This window comes from Bombus vosnesenskii, unplaced genomic scaffold, assembly GCF_011952255.1.
Source record: "Bombus vosnesenskii isolate JDL3184/JDL3185 unplaced genomic scaffold, Bvos_JDL3184-5_v1.1 scf7180000013316, whole genome shotgun sequence".
Taxonomy (NCBI): domain Eukaryota; kingdom Metazoa; phylum Arthropoda; class Insecta; order Hymenoptera; family Apidae; genus Bombus; species Bombus vosnesenskii.
This window is the reverse complement of record NW_022882962.1, coordinates 3,325,740-3,353,474: the sequence shown is the minus strand read 5'-3', so window position 1 is coordinate 3,353,474 and position 27,735 is coordinate 3,325,740. Positions and strand designations below refer to the sequence as shown.

Genomic DNA, 27,735 nt, shown 5'->3' with positions numbered 1-27,735 from the left:
TGTATATATTACCTACTCACAAAATTGTTGAAGACTGTTTTAAAAAGTTTACGTACATTGACGACGATGTTCTATTACACAAAAGCAGATATAGCATTTATATACTGGTTCAATTTGTCTTTTAATTTCTATATTAACGCTAACACATAAAAATATTTATCTTAAATATAGTTCTTAGCTTGTACCAATTTCCAAAAAATAATCGATTTGGAAAGTGATATCAATTATCAGACCTAACCATGGAGAAGAACTCCACTCGATGATTTATTTAAATGATTACCAAACGAATAATGTTATAAATTATAATGGAAATTAAATAGTTGATTCCATTTTATTCTAGACCCATATTTTGCTTTATCAATGCTCTTATCTTAATCCATTAAACATGTTGTACTTCCAGGAACAGGACGGAAAGTACCGCGAGACTTGAAAAAAAGCAAAAGTAGAAAAGGAAACATTGAAGTCTGTATTTGTTTGAATCTAAGAAAGCGGCTCTACTCTAGACGGTGGTTGATGATTGGTCAGAGTAAACGCGCCCATGTCAGCTGTGTGACACAGAGTCGCTAGTCGTCCGTCGTAGACGCGGATTCGTGCAAATGGCGTCACTGGCAGTATGAGCGAGCGTATGCCGTCTAATAACGCGTACGGGCCTCGTCCGGGCGCGGCGCCGCGCGGCCCAGCCTGACGGCGAGCGTGAGTGCGACGATATTGGTCGAGATCGAGGGAAAATTAATACAAAGAGATCGTTAAATTTCGTCGTCAAGTTACAACAGTGCGTACGTATCAACGACGAGTGGTGACACGCAGTGAAAAAGAGAGGTGAGTTGCCAGATAGAGAAAGAAAAGTCGACAATAAAGAATTCTGGTGATTCTTTATAAGAAGTGCTGTGTTACGCATACGTGTTCATTATTCACGAAATAAACGTATCCTCGTCATGCATACGCTTTGGGTATGTTTTCGATCATCGACTAATTTTTTTTTACTACGCGAATGACGAATCTATATTATGCAGATCTTTTGATTGCATCGATGTTTTTATGCAAGAAGATTTTAGTTAGTTGTTACAAAGTATAAGAAGCGCGAGATACAATTTCTACCACAGGGTAGTAAGATAAAGGCGACGATTCAAAGCGAATTTCTAAGCGACTTTTAAACCATGATAGACAAACACGATGAAAGGAAAGGAGTAAAATGTACGCGCAGTACATACTTTCCTCGTTCGATTCACAACCATACTACATAGTGACAGGTGCCATGCGTGTATCATTGCCAAATCTATCTTCACTCTTCAAAATACTATATCGTTCTGTGTATATTTTCATAGAAACGAAATATCAAAAATTAGTATTGTTCTTCAGCGTGATTCTCATCTAAAGTATCATACGATCGTTACGTTTTATTGCTTAATGCGTATATTTGCAATGAAGCGTGTAGTATGTTTATCTTATACAATGATTAAAAATATTCTTATCGTGTTTTGTAGAAGTTTTTATAATACTGTTATTCTGACAAACTATTTGAATATATGCCGTTGTTATCATGTAATCAGGACGGCCATGTTTTTCCCAACTAAAAAACACGTTTCCCGTGGCCACGCGCACGTGTGGGCGAAACAGAATGTTTTTGTTTGCGCCGCGACGAGTTCCTAAATACGACCTATGGTTGCATAAGACATAAGACATAAGAGATCGAGGTGTGCCTATTTGAAAAGAGTTCTGGCGTCTTATAAAAACTCTCTAAGCTCGTTTCTGTCTTCGATACACAGCCAGCCTCGCGAAACGATACAGATTACAGAAACAGAAACGCGCAGTTATACTAATATTGCCTTTCCATACATAAGATGGGATGACAAGTGTTTAAACAAAATAGAATCACAATGGAACATTTGATACAGTACGCATGGTATGTATTTCGCGATTACGTCAGAAAGTATTGCTTGTTATCCTCGTGTACGATCGCGCATTTTCTACTCTTCTAATTTATCGATAGAGATAGATTATCGATAGAGTCTACGGTCATAGAACATGCTTTCCACGATAAGAAAATTTCAGTAGCTATATTAGCGATGCTTATTATATTTTGTTTTCTATAAATATAACAGAATTTTTAAAGCCACACGGGGGAAGGAAAAAACCTTCGTATGCGAACGGATAAAGCGGTTAACCTTACCGATACCAAGTGACTCCGGGGTGAAAGGGCATTAACACTTTTAAGATAATAATATAGTGGAATATTAAGGCCATTTATTAAATAGAATTGTTGCAAAGGAAATCCGCCCTGATAAACTTGCTTGCGTAATATTGCAAAAAAAAAAAAAATACATGGTACCGTAAACAATATTAGTAAAATCACGATCATTGTCAACTATGACTTTGGAACTTTTTATCAACGGCTAAATGATATTTTATTCGTCTGTTCGAAAAGTAGTAAGTACATTTTACGTTCATGCGATTGAAATTATAATTGCACGTATTTCATCTATCCTGTGGATAATGTTGGTAAATTCCAATGCGTTTATAAAGATATATCGTCAGCTGTTAATACCTAGTCGATAAATGGAAAAAGATCTACTCCCGAAACCGGTTATAACGGATCAACCCATAATTTGCGATATCGCGTATGCACTATTCAATGTCTATTAGAAATGGACTTCGATTTCCGTTAGACGTTTTCGTAACATGTATCTCGGTGAAGGTTTCCACGCACCTTTATTAGAGGTATCTAACACGTAATGCATGTTAAAATCGACGAACCGTTGAACATACGTTCAAGCTAACTCTTTTACAACTAGCACGATTCTTTACACTTTACAGAATTACGATTGGGGCCAGTCGGTAACCAAGTTGCGGGTTTTCAAGTAATTTAAAATTTTGTCATTCTATTCAAATATATGTAACTTGATGTAGTTTAAACGAAGCAGTATAAATAAGAAAAATGTGCATTATAAAAACACGCTTATATGAATAAATATTAGGCTTACCTAGTTCTTCTGCAACACCCGTAACTACATGTATTAGTTTTCTACGTTATGGCTCAGCATGTTAATTCATTCTGTCATTGTAATCAAACCTCAACTTTCTAATATTCATTGGATTTTGCTTCTAAGAAAAGCTAACATACAATAGGTAAAAAAGTTTATGTGCTTTAGAGACGAAGTAACGCTACCAAAAGACGTACGAATTGATGTGACATTTTTCCGTACGATCTTTAACCTATTAAGACGAGTTAACTCATCGCTCAGATTACCAACCTTTCGGACGCAATTTCTTTATTTAGGGATCTTTTATCTGTTTACACGTCCTTTTATTAAGGATGAATTATACTATATTTACCATGCGTAAAGACAAAATTCGAGCACTATTCCTACTTGTAAGTTATAGTACAAAAAATAAATTAAGTTTACTAAAATAAACATATGTCCGATTTAACATCGTTGCGTCTTATTCTAGTTACCTTATCATAAAGTTATCGTATCTTTATAACGCTACATTTATGATTGACATTATGATTCTTATTAAATCTTGTTAATTTATGAACTGCAAAACAAATTATATCGAGTACGATATAATCAGTAAAAATAAAAAAATTAATACGAATTATACCAAAATATGTTTTGTATAGAAATTTTTATTTTTTCATAAGAACGAGAAAGGGGGTTAAGGCGGTAAACAATGATGTGGTTAGGAAGTTAAGGTTTTAAACACAAAGAAAATTGCTTGTATTTGCCCGTAAATGATAGTTGATCTGCAAATATGTGTGGTGTTTAATTTTAGACAGGGGATATCTGCGGTTCTGTCGAAGAAGTCACTGACCATCGAAAATTCTGGCGCGCGGTCACGTTTTCATGGAAATAAGCGGCCGAAACGACGACTTTAACGATTCCCGGTCATTCAACCAGGCATAAAGGTTGTTTACATGCTCTGAATTCGCACGTTAACAAAGGATGTGTTCCAATGGGAAACGTTCTCTTTCATTACACTTAAAATACTTCGTAACAATCGTAACAATAGCTTTATAAAATAAAATACTTAAAAAATTTTTTAATGAGAAGCTTCTTGCATATAATAAGACGCAGGGTTAACGGAAGTGAAGATGAAAAAAGAGCGGAAGCAAAGTTCATAGTAATAAACGAAAAAGATAGACAAGCGTCGAATAGAGAATTGTAGACTTATCAGTGGCCCGATAAATTTGTTGTGTCTGGCGGAAAGGATCCATCCTATCGGGATTGAACATGTAGACTTTGTAACCTAGAGAGATTTTGTGAAATGAGGTCGACTAACACCACTAAATTCTACGTTAACGGCCTTGTTCTAGATTTCTTTGTATTTTTTTATCACCCACTCATACCTTTTTCTTTCTAAGTCTTCTTTTTTTGAAGCTGTGTTGCTACCGTATTAAGAATTCCATGTCGTGGCTAGATTGCGAATATTTATGCAAATTTAAGTTTTTATTAATACAGCTAAAAAAAATGAAATTGTTTCACTTACAATTAGAAAATATTAAAAGATGCTATAGTACTCAGCCTTAGGTTACAGTAATTTGAATAAACCACACGCCAATTCGAAATCAGATCAACTTACCAAACATACTACAATTTATAATCGGTTAATATTCGAAGTAAGAAACTTCTGGAATTTTTTGAACAACTTTTTCCCTTTCGATATTACCGTAAAACCTTTAAGTTTTTTATCGATGCAATCCTATCGATCTCCAATAATATTCATCGTAAAAAATTGATGACCGAGAACAAATCCGAAGCTAATGAGGAACGCGCGATTCGTATTAAAAAAAAAGGAGTAACAACAAAATTAGAGAAAAAAATGAAAATTTAAAAAATGGAAAATGTGCGTGAAAATGCGTATCGACGCGACTGTGATCCGCAGAGTGGCGCTGAAGAGGGATGCAGGCCGAACTGGTGTACAGAAAGCCGTTAACAATGATGACCACAACGTCCAGCCAGAGTTTTCATCGTCCTGGGACAGGGAGAAAAGAGAACAGCGGTCGAGACTCTCGCGAGACCATACACTCTGGTCACTTTATGGTCTCTGACTTCGAGGCGGAGGCCCAGGACGACGAAGATGAACTTGCTGTCCCAGTGCCTGACGAGGAAGCCGCCAAGATCGCGATTATCGCTTCCACAGGATTTTTACAAGAGAAATTTGCCACTAGCTCTTCGAACGACAAAACTTCTCAGCAACTCAGCATTGAAACGTCCTTGAACAAGTTGTTCCAGTGCATGTCGCTAGCATACAGGTGAGTTTCTCTTTTCCCTCGGTTTTTCTTCGGCCTGTTTTCTTAGGTTACCAGCAAGTATCGTTCATAATTTTTATTAAATCTCTACGCTTTCTTTCGCTTCTACCATTGCCTTGGCAACTAAGCGATTGCGGATTTTGGCATTAGGTGGTATTGACAAAATCCGCAATCGCTTAGTTGCCAAGCCAATATGTCCAAGCTGCTATTATATAAACACATACGATTCGTTGTCCAAGCAATGAATATCGATTATACCGTTCCAACTAGAAATTGTATTTAAATTATTCAAGAAATGTCCATCCATTCAAGTCGTTCGAATAGTCATGAGTGGTAATGCATGTATAAATTACAAATGGATCTTAATATACGGTAGTTATCTGTCTCTCCATCGATCACGGAATCGTCAAAGTCGTGAGAAATCGCGTTTCAGCAATAGAAAGGGAAATCGAACTTTATACCATCGTGCCATTGAATAGAGCGCAAAGAAGCGTCGCGTAGTCGTCTTGTAACAGTCTCGTGATTTCAAAGTGTTCAAACGTTTTGCAAGAACCCGCAAGCGAATGCGTGGCGTTTCCTCTCGCAATCGGTTCCCTCGCAAGATTAGTGGAACAGCGCAGATTCGATGGAACTGTATTTCGAGCTCGGCAACCGGACAAATGCCGTGCCGCCGGCATTCCGCCTGATAACGGACAATTGAATTAATGAAGAAGAGGCCGTAGAACCAAACGACAACACCGCAATTAAACTCGGCCTCGACGAAGCCGACAGTCTGCCTCCGCGACAATTTCCGTTTCCCCTATACGGGACCGTTCGAACCCCGTCGCGAAGACTTCCTTCAAATCCTTTCCACCTCTCGATCAACGAAGACGAGCTAACTCGCCGTTTGGAAATGTTACGATCGAAGGCATAAATAAAGAAGTAAACTCGTAATCGATGAATCATTGTCCATATTTTGCAAAATTTAATGCAACAAGTGTTGCGAACACGCTGACAAACTCTGATACAGCGATCGAGATTAACAAATATTTCTCTCTTGTTTCATATCGTTCTTTCGATAAATCGATTAAAAACTCGCGTTGTTTTGGAATTCGCGCGAATTCCTCCAGTTGGAAATATTTTTTCGAGTAAATTATTTGTCGCTTTATCGTCGAATCTTTTCGATTTTACTCTTGTATCTAATCGTCCACCATTTAACACCAACAAAATGGATTAATTTGATCTTTTATTTTTTAATGGCCAGTTAATGTGCATCGATTAATCAGTCGATCGAAAGTCTGGATCTATCGAAAGTTTGATGAGCTATCGATCGATTACGAAGGATTAGCGCTTGAATCCAAGCATTAGATCGGCCTAACTAACGTTTTATTGAGATCGGACAAGGAAACAGGCTTATCTAGATTTCGTGTCTTTCTCGTCACTTTGCCACTTGGGTGTGTCGATTATAAGTTGGCGTTATCTGAAAACAGTCGATATCGAGGTCCTGTAATCCGAGTGCAGTGTAATCGAGAACAAGACTCGTTGTTTGGAGTATTTTTAACGTCGAATCGACCAGACGGCGAAAACACTTCTGCCCCGTGGATATAAATAAATATTTTGGTCGACGGTTTTATCCGTAATTCAATTTTTATGCCTCGCAATCTCGTTGTATCTTGCTCTTGCGAAAGTTGGCGAGAAAAAGGAGAAAAGAAAAGAACGTGTATATTTCTTTCGGATACACGAATTTGATCGCAAGATCGTCGGCAAATTCTCGCCCGAATTTGCGACGATATTAAAATTAATTTTAACGTGATCGATCTGAGTAAGTCGATACTATCGAAATTATCAGATTTTGTACGCGATATGTGGCTATTTAAAACGATCTAGCCGATCGGAAACAACCTTTGTCCCGAAACGAGGTACGTTCGAAAAAATTCCGTGGTTTATCAAGGCTTTTTATGTAATCGATAATTTCGAACGAACGATATTTAACAAGTAGCAATTACGGAGACGAAAACAGATTCGAAAAAGAAGAGTATGCATTGACGAAAATAAAAAATGTTACGTTGAATTAACGCGAAGGTTTCTATAAATTACTCGCAACAACGAACAGGAAGTTGCTGCTAGTTACATTGTACTATCTTGTTATCGTTCTTCATCTTTTATCTCTGCGGCTGTTACGACGATTTCGTTGTAATTATATTCCTGCGATTAAAGTGCAAGAAATTTGTTAATTACGGGCAATTATTTGTACAGGAAAAATTCGTATCTAAACGAGAAAATGTACAACGTGAAACATATTTTCGTAATAACTGATTCTAATTGCCAGAAGTCAGATTCTATAAAAGATAGTCTATATCGTAATTCATCGTCGTATAAAAATGCACAGAATGCATATAACGATCATGGCTAGCCGTATTGCTCTATGTTGTTCACTGTAACGCGTTGCTACGTACATGGTCACTTTCGACCAATTGCGTGCTTATCTTTATGATTGTGTCGGGTCTATCAGAAATAAACCAATCAATAATCAAAGCCGCATTCCTTCGTCTATTCGTCGTTTCATCGAAGTATTTTATACACGAAAGTACAAAATATCTATAATAAAGTGCGTACATACGTACTTGTAATAATATCTAATATCAAGAGCAAAGCGATCATTTCGGCTTATTAGGCTCTCTTTCTTCTTCTTTAGTCGGTCTGTTTCGTTCCATAAAAATTCGAATTTGCATAAACATTCATAAATCTTTATTTATAAGCGTATCTGTAATTATATGGAATACGGAAGAGTTATATGCAATTAAATCGTAAAATCGTGGACCTGCCTACTTTCAAGAATTATATGAAATATATTACGTAATTATGCGTAATTATTACGTAATTATATTACGTATATATCGAGTATAAACATTGAAACGTATCGAATGGAAATTAAGCGTAATAAATTATTGTTGCGGATAGAGATCGTTTTTATTGTGAGTTATAAAAAAAAAAAAAAAAAAAAAAAAGAAAGAAAAGAAGAAGAGATAACAGAATGCAATAAGACACGTTAAAATGAACTTCGTACAATTAACGGTGTACGATGTAGTTCAGCCATACGCAGAGTAAACGCATTACTTTATTCAGCCGGTCAATCGTTATTTTAGCCCGTCCCGGCGATTGGATAATAAATGAACCTGATATCGTAATTCTGCCGATAGCGTTCCATTGTTATTGTTCCGTCTTCCCGATGAAAGGGTTAATCGATTGATGATGATTTACGTCGGAACTGCAATTGGACGCGCGAAGTGAAAAGACGTATATATCTTTATCAGTGGAAGAACGGTGATATTATTGTCATAATGACGCAACGTAAACGTTCGTCCTGAACAACACGCTCGTAAATTACGTGTACACGTTCACCGTGTCAAAGAATGAGAATAAAATGAAGGAAAAGAGAAGAAAAGCAACGCCGTTTTCTTGAATCTTTAACGGCTCGATAAGGTATATATGTGTTATTTTTTTCGCCTATTTTTTTTTTTTTTCTTCGCTTAAATCCAAAGGTTATTTTATCGAAAGCGAGATAGACTTCTGGGACGGCAGTCGTATCAGATATATCGGTGGAATAATTCTGACACGCCTCTTGTCCTTCCGTTGTACGAGTGTCTAAGAATGACTGATAAATCGTATTGTATCTTATCGACGTACTCGACCAATAATTTGCTCGACATTGTAAAGTATCTCCGATACACCTGAAAATCTCTCCTATTCGATCTAAAAATATCGCAAATTTTTGGAGGAAGTTTTTTACTTTCCTCGAAGTAGGAAAGATTTTTTTTTTATTTATTTATTTATTTATTTGTTGAAATTACAATCAATTCTCGCGTTGAGAATTTTCAGTAATTTTTCTGGCGTGGCGCAGTGACATGGCTGTTTATTTACAATAAGTTAATACTTATTATAGATAGGTATAATTTATAAGTATTAGTAGGAAAGATCTGTCGGGATTTGTTCTAAAATTTGAAAACCAGGTTTGAGTGATAAAGTTGGTTCGTTTTTCGCCGGTGCATGATTTTCGAGAAACGTGAAAAAGATCGTCGAAAGATCGTAAAAATATTTATATCCGATACTTTCCTCGTGAAAGATATGAAAGTATAGAGGAATGGGATAAATAAATGACGCGCTTCTTGATTGGATAGATTTCGTACGAAAGTGATAATACTCGTGTTACGTGTTCCTTTAGCTTAAGAAATCATGAATCGACTGTTGCTCAACCTAGTACGTGTAATCTACATATTTAGCTTACTAGCATGGTTTTACGTCAATAGGAGGAAAAATAACGTGAGATTTGAAAGTCATTTAGATGTTTTGTTGCTCTACTACTAAAATAAAAAAACAAAACTCTGAAACGCCATCGTGTACGTAAATAAGAAACTCGAGAAAAAACGCGGAATCGGAAATCGAAAGAACAATATCGAGTCGAAATGCTTATCTCACGAAGCCCTTAGACTTCGACCAGTGCGTTACGTCCACGGTTCTGCCCGCAATGACGTCATTGTTGTCAGTGCAACCTATGAGCAATATTATTTCGAGAGAGTTTCACGTGTTGCGACCTCGTCGTCGTTGCGTCTTTCGAGACAACTACTCGCGATAATATCCCGAAATGCGCTGGCAATTGCGTATCTCGTTAAAATTGCATTCCATGGAAATCGTCTAAACGACGATCAGATCTGACCATTTTTCCGTTATAGCGCAACTTAACGGCTCCCTAATTGCTCGTGTTATTAAAAAGTAGGAAGAACGGTTTAATCACGATTGTGTTTACATAGCGATTACCCTATGCTAATTTTAATTGACCTCACTAATGAACATATATTATTATTCATAACCTTGCGCACACTTTGTAATGATAAATGTTTCAATTGTAATAATATCTAGTACCGTGACTAATAAGCAAGTACCTGAATGTGTTTAAACAGTGTACTTGGTCGATAACAAGCGTTGCATAGTTTCGATAGGTAACTGTATTTTAGCCTTTGATACTGGTTAACCCGATTTTTCTTCGTCCTCGACGCTTTACTACCGCGGTCGTGCCTTATCTTGGACACGAACCTAATTCACCAGCCGTGAAATGCCGTAAAATACCGTAAAATACCGTATGTGGATAAGATATGTGACACGTTCATTGACGATCCTTCTTGATACCGTTCGACTCTTTGCTCGATAGTAAACCACGTGTTTGCGTTATTCAAGCAGGTATCGCGATCGTTCTATTCGACGTTGAATGGACGTTTGAATGGACGGAAATCAATAGCGCTTTTTTTACATATAGTTCGATGTAGGTTGAACAGGAGGTACTTTATGCAATTAGGATTGAACGATTTTTTTTTTTTTTTTTTTAAGATCGGTCGGTAATCTTTGGTACTTTAAGTGGTTGGTTTTTCACCGTAATAAATAGGAATTGTTTCGGTCATCCGAGAATCACGAGATATCGCACAATTTCGTTTCCGTTTGTTCGAAAAGTTCCATCATTTTCTTAAAGCATAGCTTTAAGTTCCTCCATGCACCGGATACGCCCGTTTCAAAGTTTTCAAATTCACAAACTCAGCGTTCAAAAATATAGATTTCAACGCGTTTGAGAAACTAGGCTAAATAGCTCAATTTGTTCGTAAAGCTGCGGTAAAACTTCCGCGAATGAAAGAGGTATATAAGAGAGAGAAAGGGAGCGAGCGAGAGGGAGTGAGAGAGAGAGAGGTGGAGGACAGAGAGAGGAAGCTAGAGAACTTCTAAACGGTCTCGTGCAAGGGATAGCGTGAAGCATGCCAGGTCTCCGGTTGCACGGCAGCCGTTCTCTCGCGACACGCGTAACTCGAAAAAGTAAATCGAGCTAAATTACCGTAAAGGCCTGTGTGTCACAACGTGTCTTTTATCGTGCAAGGCCACTGCGTCATCGACTACCGCTGAGGCACCGCTCGCGTGCGCTCAGTGTTCCCCGCGAATATAAGCGCGAACACGCTCGCTTTTCCATCGCGCGAGACCCTGTTTTTCTCCTTTTTATCGTTCAATGATTCTCTTCTACCCTCGTATTCTTCTTTTCTCTACCCTTTGATTTTACGATATCTCGTTTCTCTTAATTTTCATTTTCCATCGCTATACTCCTTTCGAAGCTTTTATTCGCTTTTCCGCTTCTTTTTCTTCCCGTCGTTGGTCTTCGTATTCGTTTATTACTCTCTGTCCGTCTCTTTTATTGCGACTATGGAAAACTTCGGTCTCGATCTCTATATCTACACCCGTTTCCAAGTTCTCGTTGTTTTTTACATTTTCTCCTCTTTTTCCTTATCCTTGTGCCTCGATAATCGTCTGTCACCTTTTATCCGGCTCTTTCGTTTCGATCGTCGAAGCATCTTTCGATTCCGTTTCTCGACGCAGTCGTTTTGAAGCTTTTATCGATTTTTCCTATCTTCTTCTCTTTCTTCTTCTTCCTCTTCTTTGTCGCGTTCGCCTACTACTCGCTACGCGTCTCTTTCGTTTCAGTGAAACGCTTCTTCCGATTTCACTTCCTACGCTCGGTTTGCAGTTATCGTCGGAGTTTTTATCAATTTCCGCCTATATGTATGATGTATACATGTGTACATGTATATAGTTGCACATTCCGCTGAATGAAGCTTAACAACGCGTCTTACCGAACAGTCACGTGAGTGAACCTGATGATTCGTGTAATTCGATATATACGAACATGTGACAAACTTTCGTGATCCGTACTAAACCTACAGCGATACGAGTCACCGAGGATGACGAATTTTTAGGGAATCTTTGCTCCTTTGTATTTTTGTATCATAGATAATGGTGCGTCTCGTTGTAACAATGACGCAATTGGGGGAGCATAAATCTCTCGACTCGAGCAATTCGGAATTTTGCTTCGATGCGTGAACACGCATCATCAAATGGAACACGGTTACAAACACGTGATTATTTACGACGAAGATTACACGTTCTCGTATCGAATTCATTTCCCAGTTGTAATGTTCCCGCGTCTTACAATCGCCACCAGTTATAAACCACTTAGATATTCAAATTTTATTCAAAAAATCTCGAATGCGCATTTTATACGACGTTAAGAAAATATCGACGAAGCTTTAAGAATCTCTCGAGTCGTTTTGATGCTAAGAACTATCTAAGTTGTACGTAGAATTAAAAAATTCTGCTGCTGCTGTACGTTCTTAAAGTAAGACGATCGATGCATTGAGAAATTATTTAGGCGGATTACGACAGAGCGTGTTTAAGTCGTTCTAATTCTTCCTGAATTCTTCTTCGACGACTTTCCTGATATTTCTGGTATTCTTCGTACACCAATTCTCTTTCTATTCTTACCGGTTGCGTCGTATTCGATATGATAATCTTTCAATTGGTAAACCAACCAGATTTAATATGAAAATCGTTACAAACGTGTGGTAGAATTTTCATTCCTCTTCTTCATATCGCATTCAAGTATCGATCGTTTAAATTTATAAAACGAATGTTATTTCCCAACGACGAAGTCTAGGGTTACGATACGTAATGCCACGACTGCGATGTTCATCGATGAAAATAAAAATGTTGCTGCGAAGAATATCTGTAAAAAAACACGTAACTTTCAAGTTTACCTTATCTATCGTTTTAAGATGTCCGAGAAATCTAAAATTTTATCTCTTACTTTCCTTGTATCATCTTTATTTTTCTTCGTTCGATCGTTATTGCACGATAGTCTTGTGTCGTACAATTTTGCCTAAAAGATAAAAAGCACAGGAAATTCCTAATATGTCAGCTTATCTCGAAAAAAGGAAAAAAGAGAAAAGAAAAAGAAAAAAAATACTGGATGACAGCGTATTTGACATTACGCAACTTTGTAAAAGAGTCGAAATTAAAAACAAGAAGCTGAAAGCGTTCGATGGTGAATCTAAAGAAGAAATAGGGAAATTCCATGACAGAACGACGAATGATAATCGACTTTGCTCTTCTCTGCCGGATAGATCGAGCCATCGGCTGTACGACGAACAAATAAATCGTTATCTGATAACGAGATGCTCGCGGCTAATTAATCGCGATGGTATTCATCGCGCTTAGAAAGAGAAACAGGTGGATTTCGCGAGACACGACTTTGCGTTCGAGTGGCTTGATTCCTCGATGTTATTTCGCTATCGTACGCTTTCGACGATTCGTTCTGTGCACTCATCCGACACGCGATAACCATTTAATTGTTGTATTAATAGTGGATGATGAGATTCCGCTACATCGGATGCCGAGAGTCTAGAGAAATCCGGACGTTTTATTAATGTTGCACTTGTGCGATAGAATTTAGCCATTTTTGGGAAAATTATTTGACGCTTGAAAAGATTTCGACGTCGAGTTGTTCAGTTGGATATATCTTTTTCCATGAAACTGGAGATCTCATGTTGATGAGATTTTGAGATATCCGGCTAATCAAATTTGATAATTCCACGTAGCAAATGTCCGATCGATAAGGAATCGACTTAGATTCGAATCTAAATTTCGTATTCTTGATAAATGGACAAAATGGACGGTTCGGGAGAATAAAATCGCTTTTTCAGATACTAAGACCACACACAACGGATTTTTTCTTTATTTGATCATTTAATCGATCCCATTTTTTATCGTACAGAGAATCTTCCTTGGAAAATTTTCTTAATTAATATCGTCGATCTTAGCTCTTTATCGAGATCAGGCAGATAACTTTTCTAAAGATGAAGCGAGCCAAGACGATTTTCTAATCGCCTGCGACTCTTCTACAAACATTATTTTATCTTTCTGAGAGGTATTATACAATTCTGATTATTATTACGATTATGATATCTTTCTCGCGTAATTCGATCACGATCTCGGAAGAAATTCAAACGTTTAGCAGCCACGCATATAATATACGTTATATTTGAAAAATGAAAAATAATTTTATCTATTGAATTTGATAAATTGTTTACTGGAAACTTCGATATGCCGTAACTGAAATACACAAATAAATTGCATAAACATATTAAGTTGGAAAGATTCGGTGCAGCCTGTGTGTCGCCTCTGTCCTTATTTCTCCTCTTATCTAATCGATTTAATCTACGCAAAAATGAAATGCTGACGGTGGACTCGGCTGATCAGAGTCCCATGCCAAGAAAGGAAGAATATCCGCGGCACTCGTAGTAACGCGAACGCTTGTTAGTGGAAATCTTACCACCATTTCCAGCTGTTGGATTTTCGACGATGTTACATCGCCGCGAACTTCGATAACGAAAAACTTGTACCGGCAGTAGATTCTTACGTAGATCGTTCGATTCTCGTTCCGTGCAGGATGGCAATCGTATACACGTTGCCTCGGAAAAGAAAGGGAAGACAAAGGATCGAGACGTAATCGTTAAAATACAAAGAACGAGATTTGTGCTGTAAAATGAGAAAACGTGCCTTGTGTAACTTACGCCTCGCAGGATTTCGCCGATAACATAAATTGGATCGTGTAAGCAGTTTTTCCATTAGTGAAAATAACAAGCTCCTTCGACTCGCTCATGTATATTTTAACGAACAGGTCATCGTTGTTTCCGATCTACCAAACCCAAAGCCACGGTATTTCGGTTCGTTCTATCTCGTCTATTCGCTGGTCGTTCTGTCTCGCTCATATTTAGCCCGCTCCTCCTCCTCCTCCTTGGGATAAGTACGGAAAAGTGTTTACCGTGTTCGAACAAACATACGTAGCTTCCTTGACGATAAATCCGCTGGCGAATCGAACGTCGTTAGAATATCATATCGTAAAGATAACGTAATCCACGAAACTTTTAGATCACCGTAATGTCTATGTAGGTCGTCTATGTAGGAAACCATTTTTCCATTTGGCAGACTAACGTTAAATCATTGGATTCGCTGAAAACGTTGCATCGTGGCGTTAAACTACGAGGAAACGTCTCGATAAGGATTAATTAGTCTTTCTTGGACCTGGAAATCTTATCTGGATGTTGCAAAGCTCCGTCGATTAGCTGCCGAGTACTTTACTACGACGCTAACTTACTACGGCAACTTGCTTCAACTATATTCCGCGAAAGCAGATAAACTCTGTGTTTGCGTTTCGTGTCTTGTCTTAAGTTTTCAAGCTGTTTGCCGACCATTTACATTCGCTCGTTTTAAGATGTTTCTCCGGGTATATCTTGTTTTTACGGTGATTCGAGTAAATAACTTTTAGCTCGAGTCATTTTACGATCGATTCGCACATTTTCACTTTCACGTATCGTTCAACTTTTCTTGCGTTCTTTCCATCGTCTCTGACCAAATTTTATTCTTTTTTCTTTTCTTTTTCTTTTTTTATCGTTAGAAAGTTTCTCAAGTACAGCGATTGAAATTTATCTTCCACCTTCGTCCAACGAATATTTCGTTTATTTTCTATAACAGCGTTCGTACAACGAAACGGCGAACTCGTGTAAAATGCACGCGGTTCGTCGATCGAACGCTCGGAATTTGGGTTTACAGTGGTATGACGTATGGGCATTTGAATTTGTTCCAGACAGAAATTGACATCGCCCAAGTGGAATCGGTTCAAAGGGATCAGGCTGAGATGGAAGGACAAGATTAGACTGAACAACGTGATATGGAGGTGCTGGCACATGCAATGTAAGGAAACGCACGTGTGAACAGAACGCAGAACCACGACCGTCGATGCACTATAAATATAAAAATAACGTATGTTTAATACGAGTAAGATCGTTGAAACGATCAGAAATTAAGCGATCAGGATGTTTGACGAATTAACGCCGATTGTATAAAAGACGTGGGATTCTTTCGAAAAATCTATAGACGAAGTACAGGCGATATAACCGGAAATAGTAGGCGAATCCCGAGACACATTTACACCTCGAAACAAGTGTAAATTTTGCTTTAACCTTTAGGCCTTTAACAATCGTTTCGCGTGATAACCCGAGGCCGCCGTGATAACGCCGTGAGACGATCGTTAGTTTTATTTTTCTCGTAGCGACAACTTTTTTCCCCTCGGCCAACTTGTCACGGTCAACGGTTACGGTTCGAGGGTCACGGTATTCGTCGGAGAATGAGCCAGGAAAAGAAGAAACGCGTTTTCGAAAAACTAAAACGTTCCAGACCTACTTACGTTCTGTATTCTTCCGTCTTTACAACGAAATTAGAATTTTACGTTGCTCGTGTTTTCCATCTGTTTAAATAAACTGTTAAGTTTCATCTTAAATCGTATCGATTACGAAAACCTATCGATCGGAATCGTATCGTGTTTGAAATTATTTTGAGCCATTACAATTTTCCGAGCATTCGAATCGAAACAGTGTTTGCGTTAGTCGAAACTTGTAAACCATCGGAATCGCTCAAACGTTATTTCACTTCGAATTAACCGCTTCCTCCCCTTTGTTCGTTCACTTAAACCATCGTTTCCTATTTTAAATGAAAAAGTTGCTCGTCCGGAGCGTGATAAATTTCAAATTGCGAAAGCCTCGATATTGATATTAGTATCGTACTACTCTTTTCGTAACGCGGAAAATTTCTTCCGAATTTAGACCACACTGTCCCGATGTACCTATTTTCTCCATTCGATCGCGTTGTTTATCCCTGGACGACAATGCCGAATAAAATTTCACCTGGTGCGAATTTTTTAATATCATCGTGCCGCAATCTCATTTACAAGACACCGCTACGAACGATTTGCTATTGCGTTGGCAATTAAATGATTGCGGATTTTGTCATTAGATGGTAATTAGTTAAATACAAATTTCATTCCCAGAAACTAGATACAACAACTCGCTACTTTCTATATCCCTAAATACGCTACTGGACGTTTCAACTTGGTTTTAACTCGTTGAATTTTTCACTTGCAAAAATATACCAGGTACATCTGGGACAGATATAGCCAGGTACGTCAGCCAGGTATAGTTGTTAGACTTTAAGGGTTAATTATCTTTCGTCGGTTGGAGAATCGCAGGATTGAACAAAAAATTGAGGAATTTATTCCGCAAAGAATTTGGAAGACAGTCACGGTTTTTCAGTTACGATCGAAAAACAAGAGTGGGGCGAGATAAAACATAATCTAAAGCCAAATTAAATTGATTCAAGATATTCAGTCGCGAAAATAAGACGATAGTCTGTGGTGGCGTGCACAATAAAGAAATATCTTGCACGTGACACGCCAGTGACAAAGAATCCCCGCCAGCGGCTACCGAGCGTGGTTTCTTCGCAAGTTCCTGCGAAACTTTCGAGCAAACTTCAGTTTCGCGAATACCGTCATACCAGAAAATTCGAAATTCTTAGTCGCCGCGAAATTGCGTCGTTTCTTCCATCCGTTCGGCTTCCGACTTCCAATTTTTTAGGGAAATCGAAACGGCTTTTCGCATCGCACGAGACCGATTCCGATAATAGTCGACCTACATATTTCGGGTTAGTTTCGAAACAAGTTCCAAGTTAGAAAGTAAGTTTGTTGGGAATCGAAGCACCGAAGGAATCGACCGAGGTAAAGTTGAGCGGAGCAGGTGATTAAAAAGAAATCCAAGTTAAAGTCTTTGGATCAGTGGTGACGTAAAACAGAGCTAGTGGCTACGTTATAGAACGAACGAGGAATTATTCTTACTTTTAATTTTTTTTTTTTTTTTTTTTTTAAGAGAAACAAAGATTCGTACTGTTTGTTGCTAAGGTTTAAGACTAGTCGACGAGTTAATTTTAACGAAGAAAGCACGATACATCGATAGGTATCGAGATCACATAGGCAAGAAGATGTACTTTTAAATAAACCGATCCGCTTGAATTGTGCAAGAGACACGAGCGAGCGCAAAACCGTATCTCGTTCACTGACATTTCGATCGCCGCGAGTGCTATTTTTAAATACACCGCCTCCGCGTTCCCGATTGTCCACTCGTCAGACTTGCAAATATTCATTTACTTGTTTCTCGTCGATTAACGACATAAAATGCCAACCGATGGAGCAAAGAATTACAGTTACATGTAACAACGAGAAAGAAATAAAACTGCGTCACGTCGTGATAATGCCAAAATTTAAAGGTAAACGGTAGTAAGGAGGTCGGTAGTAAGATCGAGAGACACGGGAAATCGTGTAAGTTGTACGTAGCTTAGCTTCGGACGAGTTGACGTTAAAAAGAAAAGAATCTCGAGTGGTTCCTCGTTCGTTGACGCTTCGTTCACGCTGAGAATCGTGTAGCGTAACGTTCGCAGATTTTACGTACAATTCGTGTTCGATCGCCGACTGAAAATAAGCAAACGTGATATTTTCCATTCGACCCAATACGCAATCGAGATCGATAACAATTTGTTTGTCGCATATCTTTGTTTTCCATTCGAAGCGAATATCCGCGATTTTATTATTCCTAAGAATATTCCGCAAACTCTTGCAAATTTATTTTAAGACGCCAACTCCATTTCTTCGAATCGCTTTAATTTTTCTCTTCTTCTTCTTCTTTCTTTTTTTTTTTTTTTTTTTACAAATTTTACGCTTTTCTGTAATTTTGTATCGCCACCGTAAGTCGATCGAACATACTTTTCTTAACGCGACGCCGTTTCAACTTTTCGCTTGAACGTCGTTTCATTCAATTAACGGGACGAAATTTGTGCATCAAGGGAAAAGGATAGGAAAGGTGCAGCACGAGCAAAGTGAAAACGGAAGCTTGATCGAGTTGGAGGCGTGAAACGGAGGGACATCGACTTTAGTTCGCAATCGAGACAGCATCGCAGGACTTTGTACCTGCTGTCGTTAGTGATTACGAGAATTATTTCGCGAGTGCGCTACAAAATGCGTCGCCGCAAAGTCGGCATCGGGACGCTTGCGTCTCTTCTCCGATGCAACGAGCATATCGAGCATGGCCGTAGGTCGAAGGGCAGCTAACTAATCATTTCAAACGTTCGCGTGGTCGACTCAATTAAGTTCGTCCAAGGAGCACGCATCGTGGTTCGTATATGAACTTTTTCTTTTCAAATAAAAAGACGCGACGTTCTTCTCTTGGAAAAATCGATCTTTCGGTAGCTACAAAATCATTGTGTTACCTTTAGATGCGCATTCGATCAGTCGTGGTTCCGTTGAATCGGTGTACGCGAATCCATTTGCATGTCATCGCTGGAGATCGCAATTTTTCTTCTTTTTTAATCCGGTGAAACAGATATTGCCGCTTCCTTTGGATCATTTTTCACTGTAATGTACTTTTCTATTGTTTCTACGAGAGCTTGTTAAATTCGTCGTAGAATAAGGCAAATTTATATTATAAAGAATTTATATTATATTTGATATTTCATTTTTTTTTTTTTTTCTTAAAGAGGGAAGAATTAGCGGATGACGTAAGATAAGGTAAATTTGTATCGTGAAATAAGGAAATTAAAAAATTTAATTTTTTTCCGGTTTTTTTTTTTTTGTTTTTGGAAGAGGATCGGTGATAGACGCATGTTATAGCGCGAGTTTCAGTTATCTTTGTATCATTTCAGTTATATTGAAGCAGAACACGCTGGTGTGCCAGTTCGCGTCTCCATTGGATGTTGATACTCATAATAAACCCGAGGTACGTTTAGTTATCACTTAAACGATAAGAGTTCGATGCTTGTCGAGCATTTTTCTTGCGGCGATCTTGCACAGAGTGTCTCAAAGTGGAATCGAACAATTTTTGTTTATTGTCTCGACTACTTGAAAGAACAAAAGAACCGTCGTTATCTTCTTTGAAGCTCAAACGTTGAAGACGATGGCCGTATATAAAAACGAGCGTGTCCTGCAAACCAAACAGCAGCTCTCCTCTGTTTAAAAGTAGAGACTGTCAAACAATCCACTTAAAATAGATCGCAATTGAGTGTAGGAATCAGCGGTATATTCGAAAAGTGCTTTGTAAATGCAGGGTAATGGATCGTTTAGACGACGTCTGTTAAACTTCCTGGTTACAGAGAATTATTTTTGTAATTGCGTTAAAAATAACTGGACGACGTTGAAAGATCGATAGAGAGAGAGAGAGAGAGAGAGAGAGAGAGAGAGAAATCAGTTCACCAACGTTAGAGCGCACACTGTAAAAACGCCAATTGCTTTCTTATGTTCTTTAATTTATGCGAAATTAATTTTGAGACACGCTGTATTTTGTAATGAAAGAACACGATCGATAGCCGTTGTAAAGTTTTGCAACTCGATAACGACGTACATAAATTTAAAAGATGTGTTTCTTATCAGGCGGTTGTCTTAGAGGGCAAATACTGGAAGCGAAAACTTGCTGCTGTTACTGCGGAGTACAAGAAATGGCGTATGTTCTATCGGAACAAAATCCTTGGCTGGACGAACAAGGATGGCACCGAGATGGTATTCCTCAATCCACGAGACACAAATTTTCTACGATTAAATTTGCATGAAACTGAGAATTAAATATAGGCGTATTGCTATTGCATTTGCCTCGATTAATTTTTCAAATTTCAAGCAAATGTATTTTTCAATTAGGTCGAGTTTCAAAACGTAGTTCTGTTTCCCTTAGTTTCCTTATCGTGAAATATACTTTAGCTTGCAAAGATGAAAACGTTAAATACATTTGAATTGTACAAAATTTCTAAGAACCACTGGTATTTCTTATTCATAGTAGAAAATGGCGATATCGTTTCAGATGGAATCGATGGACGTGTTAGATTGGGGCAATGGATTGGGGATCTCGGGCAACTATGGAGTAGGTACAGGCAGCACACACGGTGGGACCAGTGGGACTCCAGGAGGAGAGAGTATGATGGTTGATGAAGATTACATGGAGCTCATGACTGATACGTTATTTTCGACAATCAGTTCAAATCAACCAATATACTTTCCCGACCCGAGAGAAATTGGTAATTCGCTAAAAAATAAAATTATATAAAAGGAAAATAAGTGCAAGACCGATAAGGATAGCGGAGATGATAAGAGAATAATACGTGTGTCGATAATTAGAGCGTTGTAATAGGAAGAAGGAACGACAAAAGTTGAAAGAAACAACGCGAACAGTCTAGTTGATGTAGATGTATCGAAACAGATGACACGATAAACTTTATTTTATACGGTTGCTTGTAATTGTAGCGCGTGGAGCTAGTCTGGCGGATTTTATACAACCCAGCTTGGGACCGCTCCAGCCAAATTTAGATGATTTTATGGACACTCTTGAACCGTTGCAAGGTATCCGATCAACGTGAAATTCACTATATTGTAGGTATGGACGATAACGAATCAATAATATTCATAAATCGTAATATTTTAGAATTTTTAAATTCGAAGTTGCCCCCTGTCCCGGAAGAGGACGACATGTTTCGAAATAGTACCTTGAACACGAACTATCCTGATCTCGACTTAATGACGCCTATGAATCAGATAAACGAGCTGAGCCAAGAATCAGCAGCGAAGAACGAGCAAGCTTCACAGCAGCCAGCGTTAGCACAGAACGAACAAGGAGGTACTATACAGAATCTGCAATACACTGCAAAAATATATACTCAACCTCAGCCAGAGCCAACGAATGCGTTCAGGAATAATATGTGAGCATCGATCGTTCATTACTTAGAATGTTTTACAATGAAATTCTATTTTAACTTTTACATGCACGTTATAGAACTCTGAGTGAGAATTATAGTACCATACAACAAAGTTATGAACCCGCTGCAACCAGTCAACCTGTCAGGGAAAAAAGTCGACCAAGTAGAGTTTCTTCGAGGAATAGTCGAGTGATCCAGCAACCTCAACAACAACGGACGTCAACGTATCAACGAACAGCGCAACAACAAAACTCAGCGTACCAACAACAACAAGCTTCGCAGCAACAACCTTACGCCATGGAGATCCAATCCGTTCAACTAACACCGGTTCAAAATCAAGTGCAGATGCCAGCGTTGAACGACCAGTCTGCTCATGCGAATCAAATCCCGCCTATCGCTGCTCATGTTCAAAATCTGGTGACGGTACAGCAAACTTTTGGACAAACGAATTCTACAGTGTCGACGCAACACAGGAGCATCAGACCTCTACCACCGGTCGCGCCGATCTCGTCAAAACCGTACAAAGTCGTTCAACCGCAACAGTGTTATAAGTTTCCCACACTTCCGCAAAACTTTAATGCGCAGCAATGCAAATTCAACACTAATAATTTCAAGGTATTTATTTCACAGATACGACGTGATATGTCTTGTTTCATTGAAACGTGGTGTTCGATTTGAATAATGCATTAACGAGGCGGGAGACTGTGATTAGCAATAGAAACAGATTATCGTGATATTTTTCAGACACACCCACCACAACAAGTCGTATCGGTTTCCACGGAGCAACCGTCGCAATCACCGATACTGTTACAGTGCAGACCCTCCGGTTTGGATCTCACCACGCCGACCGTACAACCTACGAAATTGTTACCGCAACCTGCCGCGTCCAATTCGGAGAAAGAGGAAGTTTTTGCCGTACCCAAGGTTCATACACAAGCTACAATAATACCATATGAAATATAAATCAATTTTTTCTATTTCCTTCTATGATACACGAAGCATAGGAAGTTGAAGAAATTTATAATGAAATCACGAAAATGTTTTCTGTTTCAGTATCAGATGAAAGCAAGGAATAGGTCTCGAAGTAGTTCGTCCTTAACCGCATCAAGAATCCATCCGCCACCATTAGTATCAGCGGCGAGCGATCCCGCTCTAAATCTAAATAACAATGTTTTGCTCGCACAGTTACTCACGAATAGTATGTATTTTAAGAAACGTAATCTTTGTACGGCTTTTCTCTATATTTCATAAATCATTTAATGGCGACATGACGCACAAATTATTGAGAAATCGATCACACGGTATTATATATTTTGTCGATAAAGAATATTATGAGAGCTTCAATATCGTTACATAGACACATCTGGTGTACACACAATGAATATGACGGCTGATAATGTAATGCCGACAGTGACCCAAACAACTACTACTATGAAACACATCTTACCTATGTTTCCACCTTCAGCTTCGCCTACGCAGGTAACAACTACCCACCATATTACCACGCCGGTCACTGTCCAAACTATGCAAACATCTACGATCCAAGTGCAACCGCAACAACAGGTATATTTTTTATTGCATCTTATTTCGAAATCAAAAGTTATTTAAATCAGTGTCATTCAAGAAGAGGGTACTCTCTAATATTCATAAAATTGACCCAACGTTTTTACGCTATAATAGCATACGTAGTAGATGAAACTCTTTAGTTTGAACCACGAGGATTTAAATAATAAGTCACATAAAGATATTATATTACGTAACATTAATACCGACGATAATAAATCTTCAGCTTGTATAATATTATATGACGTGTTCAACTGTATGTTGCATATTAGGCAATGCAACAGACTACTTGCAGCCAACAAATGCTATTAAATACAAACACCCAAGCGCATCAGTCACAAAATAGTCCCGGGTCACCAAAGGATAGTTCTAACGCACACAGTCCTCAAGGGTTAAACCTCAGTCCTTTGCACAGTCCGATGAGTATAGGAAGCCCATTGTCACCGAGTAGAGGTTACATAAAAGGTGAATCAGAACGGGGACAATACAAAGAACAAAGACGAGTCGGGCACATTCATGCGGAACAAAAACGTAGATATAATATAAAAAATGGATTTGACATGCTGCACAGTTTGATACCGCAGCTTAATCAAAATCCGAACACGAAGATGAGCAAAGCCGCTATGCTGCAAAAAGGAGCAGATTATATCAGGCAGTTAAGGGCGGAGAGGAATCAGTTGAAGGAGGAGATGGATACTTTAAGACATCAAATCGAGTGCCTTAATACGTCTATTAGGTAATAAGGAAATTAAAAAAGACAACAGTTAACATTATTTCTTTTAAATTGTTATATAAAACTTGTATATTGAACACTTTGTTACAGTAATTGTCAATCCATGCTTCCTGCAACGGGTGCTCCAATTTCTAGACACAGAACTAGTAAAATGAAGGAGATGTTCGATGAGTATGTACGCACGCGTACACGGGAGAATTGGAAATTTTGGATCGTATCCTTCTTAAAACACTTTTTATGTTTTTTTTTTCTCTGTTCTCGTTCGTGAACATATGTTATACATTTCCTTAGAAAATGATTAGTTCAGTGTATTGCTTGAGCCTCTAATGATTTCTTTCAATACCTCGGTATCCACCGCGAGTATCGAAGATCTATACAGAAGTACAATATTGTGGGTCGAGCAACATTGCTCACTCGTTGATCTCAGACCAGGTTTGTATCTTTTACGAGAAAACATTAGTAGTGGCATAATAAGGTATTAATATTAATAAGTTACATTTATAAATACACAGAATTATTAGTCATTAATCATTTTTAATTATTAATCATTCCTTGTCTTCGACTGTAGCCGTTCTGAACTCCCTAAGATATCTGTGTACTGCCACTGATATTCTATCAGATCCTGGTCGCCTGCCCGAAGAAGCACTCGCAGCAGTTAATCGCACGGAACGGCGACGATCAACTCAGTGACCAATTATAATATGCGAATAAGTCGCGAAACGTGATTTGCTTAGACCTTCGAAAGAACGTGCGAAAGAAAAGCAGTTACCGTAGCAGTAAGCCAATTTAGGAGAGAAACTTACGTGAAAATTCTTAAGACGATTCTTTTTTACAGTAGTAGACCTTCAGATTTCCTTTTGCAACGATTGCGGTTGAGAATGGAAAGAACTTAAAGTGCAATTTTTCCCTATCCTTCTCAAAATTGTGACCACAAAATTTAATAATTAACTGTTAAAAGAGTATATGAAGATGTACATGAATTTACTCGCAAACATTTAACAAAATATATATTATGATATACAGACTGTTAGAAATTTGGAACACGTTGAGATTTGAACATCCTTTTTTTTATAGCGGTTATCGCAATTGTTCATATGTTCGCATAAAATATTATAAAAAATGAGAAAGGACATTCGTATTTATTAGGTAATTATATTATATGCGTTACGTTTATGTTCACTCAGCATTAAGAAAAGAATTATATATAACTTTACATTTTCATAAATTGCGATAACAAATTTTTGCGATAAATTCCTTTCTTTTTTCTTCTCGATGCTTCATTAAATTCATTGTAATACTTGATCATACACACATGAAAAAAAAGGAAGGAAAAATGTGTAGAGCAAACCATTCCATTATATTTTTACTATGCTTGTTTTTATCTAAATACGTCGTTTATGACAGTGATAAAGAAAAGGAAATCATTATCTTTGGAAATTATTCTCTTTCTTTTTAGATATCGTTTCTTACTATTTTTAAGATAAATATATTCGTAAAACTATATTGCGGACTTAATTATATGTTACACTGTTGGTATATTTTTATAATGGATGAAATATAAATAACTTTCGTCAAAAAATCGTTTACTTTTAGAAAGTCTTTTGTTAAGATCGACGAATAAAGAATCATTTATAATTAACGTCAAGTAATTAATTACATTTTTTTATGTTACTTGAAAATATATACTTGAGTATACCTAGATGAAATCGGTGCCATGAAATTATAACAAGAGACTGGAGTAAGAAACATAAATTGTTGAAAATATCTGATTAATCTTTTAGCGTGAAAACTGCAGTTTAAAACTAAATATTTTCAAGTTCGATCTTGTATTCTATGATGAATAATACAGCTGTTGATACTTGCATAGTAATACCTTTGAAAGGATAAAAAGTTTATATTGCAGATAATTAAACGCATACGAAGTAAAAAAATGGGTTGCTCACAAATTACAAGATTATTATATACTATTAATGTTATTAAATATGAAGTTTTTAATACGAAATTTCATGTGATAATGTACAAATCATTTATAAAAGAATTGAACCATTAGAGCTTAAGCTATAAAAGACTTCTGCATATTGTAATATTGTTAGCTTTAATATCAATTGTATATAGCAAAATGTTGTAAGCGGCGAACAATCTTTAAGAACTTCTAAGGTTGTTTTAATGATTGTAGAAGTATAAATTTTACATTTTGCAAATACCTGTTCAATTAATTTTTACAATATGCAGTTGTTTTTTATTTAACTTTACATTGTGTATGTATAAGTGATAAATAATATAAAGAAATCAACAAAGGGGGATGTTTTTTGTACAATATGTATCATATAATCTTATAAAAATCCATGTATTGTTATTCTGATGATTACCTTAAAAGAAATTAAATTTTACTTTTTCTCTCTCCTATGAGCTTAACATTAAATATTATTAATTTTTTATTCATGTTTTTTTTATTTCTAACATTTTATTTAAAAAGAAGCATTTTATTATGTAAATTCTTTTCTGGATATTAGTCTGATATCCAGCATTAAGTTTCACTCAAATGTCCATCAAGTGTATTATGTATTAAGGGATTATTACTAAAAACTTAAGTTGGACATTGATTATATAAAAAAATATAGTTCTTTTCATTGATTGTATTATTCTTGAAATCTTTTAATAATTAAAGAGGGAATCAAAACTTATATTATTGATGCCCACGTGGAACATTCGTCACAAACTAGATACAAGGACATCTTATTGTTCTCAGACAGAGGAAAAAAGCTAGGTGTTTTTTTACATCGCGCAGAATGGTTATTCACACAGTTATTAATACGATATCCTACTTCCTTTACGCTGATACAATTATTCAATGCAAAATCACAAGATATACAAGTTACATTATTTTGTTTTTGTGTTAAATTAGATCTCTGACATATAGGACAAATAACTTCTTTGTCTTGTTCATCTGCAGTGAGAGCTAGTATTTCAATTTCTTCTTGTGTCATTTTTTCATATTCTTGTAATATCCACTGTTCTATAAATAACAGATAAACATTATAATTTGCTATATAGAGTAACGATTAAAGTTATTAATTTCACCTTCTTCACTGAGTATTTCATTTTCTAATTCTTCTTCTTGATTAAGCAATTCATTAAGAAATGATGTATTGTCAAAGAAAGCCGGATCAAGATCTCTAGTTACGAGGTTATTAAATTCTTTACGTACGATTTCAGTCAACGTATCTTGTACATCTCTCGAATTACTTTCCAAACCAAATCTACGTTTATTAAATAATTGTCCACGTTTCTCTCTCATTCTTTCTCGACATCTCTAAAATTAAATTTTATTGCACTGATAAATTTTTGTTGGAATACGACACAATTGACAAAGCATTATATTGGATTACATATGAATTTTATTAATCTTAAATTTACAGAATTACAAATTCGAGAATATCAGATGGCTAACCTCTCGCAACACCTCTTGCAATTTCGGAGAACTGTGTCTAAGTTTATTAGCACTGTTCCTAATTTTTAATTTTATACTCATGGTTGGACTTCGATTCTCCATGTCTTTCTTATATAATTAAATACTATTTTATAGTGAAATTATACGAAAACAGGCAATACAAAACAACACAGAGTAGATTGACGTTTACAAAATCGCTACTACTCTCAATGAAGCATGATAAAAAGTTCATTCGAGTGTTACGCATGCGCAGATGAAAATTCTATTTAAATATAAATT

At 37.2% G+C, this 27,735-nt stretch overlaps 2 protein-coding genes across 13 annotated transcripts; one reads left to right on the top strand and one right to left on the bottom strand.

Moving 5' to 3' along the window:
* Positions 1-558: 558 nt before the first annotated feature.
* Positions 559-25,936, top strand: LOC117235633 (carbohydrate-responsive element-binding protein). Of its 12 annotated transcripts, none has more exons than XM_033497854.1 (16): positions 559-819; positions 4,885-5,254; positions 15,741-15,847; positions 19,676-19,749; positions 20,400-20,525; positions 20,800-21,034; positions 21,261-21,356; positions 21,439-21,712; positions 21,787-22,324; positions 22,454-22,633; positions 22,763-22,907; positions 23,175-23,272; positions 23,545-24,008; positions 24,096-24,219; positions 24,308-24,437; positions 24,574-25,936. In XM_033497854.1, exons 2-16 carry the CDS (start codon positions 4,902-4,904, stop codon positions 24,693-24,695), a joined length of 3,066 nt encoding a protein of 1,021 aa, XP_033353745.1. In that variant the 5' UTR covers positions 559-819; positions 4,885-4,901; the 3' UTR covers positions 24,696-25,936. The 12 variants fall into 12 exon arrangements, with proteins under 12 accessions (XP_033353745.1, XP_033353743.1, XP_033353750.1 ...); XM_033497852.1 differs by having other exon boundaries at positions 23,067-23,272; XM_033497853.1 differs by having other exon boundaries at positions 561-819; positions 20,821-21,034; positions 23,067-23,272.
* Positions 25,937-26,449: 513 nt separating this feature from the next.
* LOC117235636 (RPA-interacting protein) lies at positions 26,450-27,677 on the bottom strand. Its single transcript, XM_033497866.1, has 3 exons — positions 27,457-27,677; positions 27,087-27,318; positions 26,450-27,021 (listed from the first exon to the last, which is right to left on the bottom strand). Exons 1-3 carry the CDS (start codon positions 27,556-27,558, stop codon positions 26,687-26,689), a joined length of 669 nt encoding a protein of 222 aa, XP_033353757.1. The 5' UTR covers positions 27,559-27,677; the 3' UTR covers positions 26,450-26,686.
* Between the last annotated feature and the right edge of the window lie 58 nt (positions 27,678-27,735).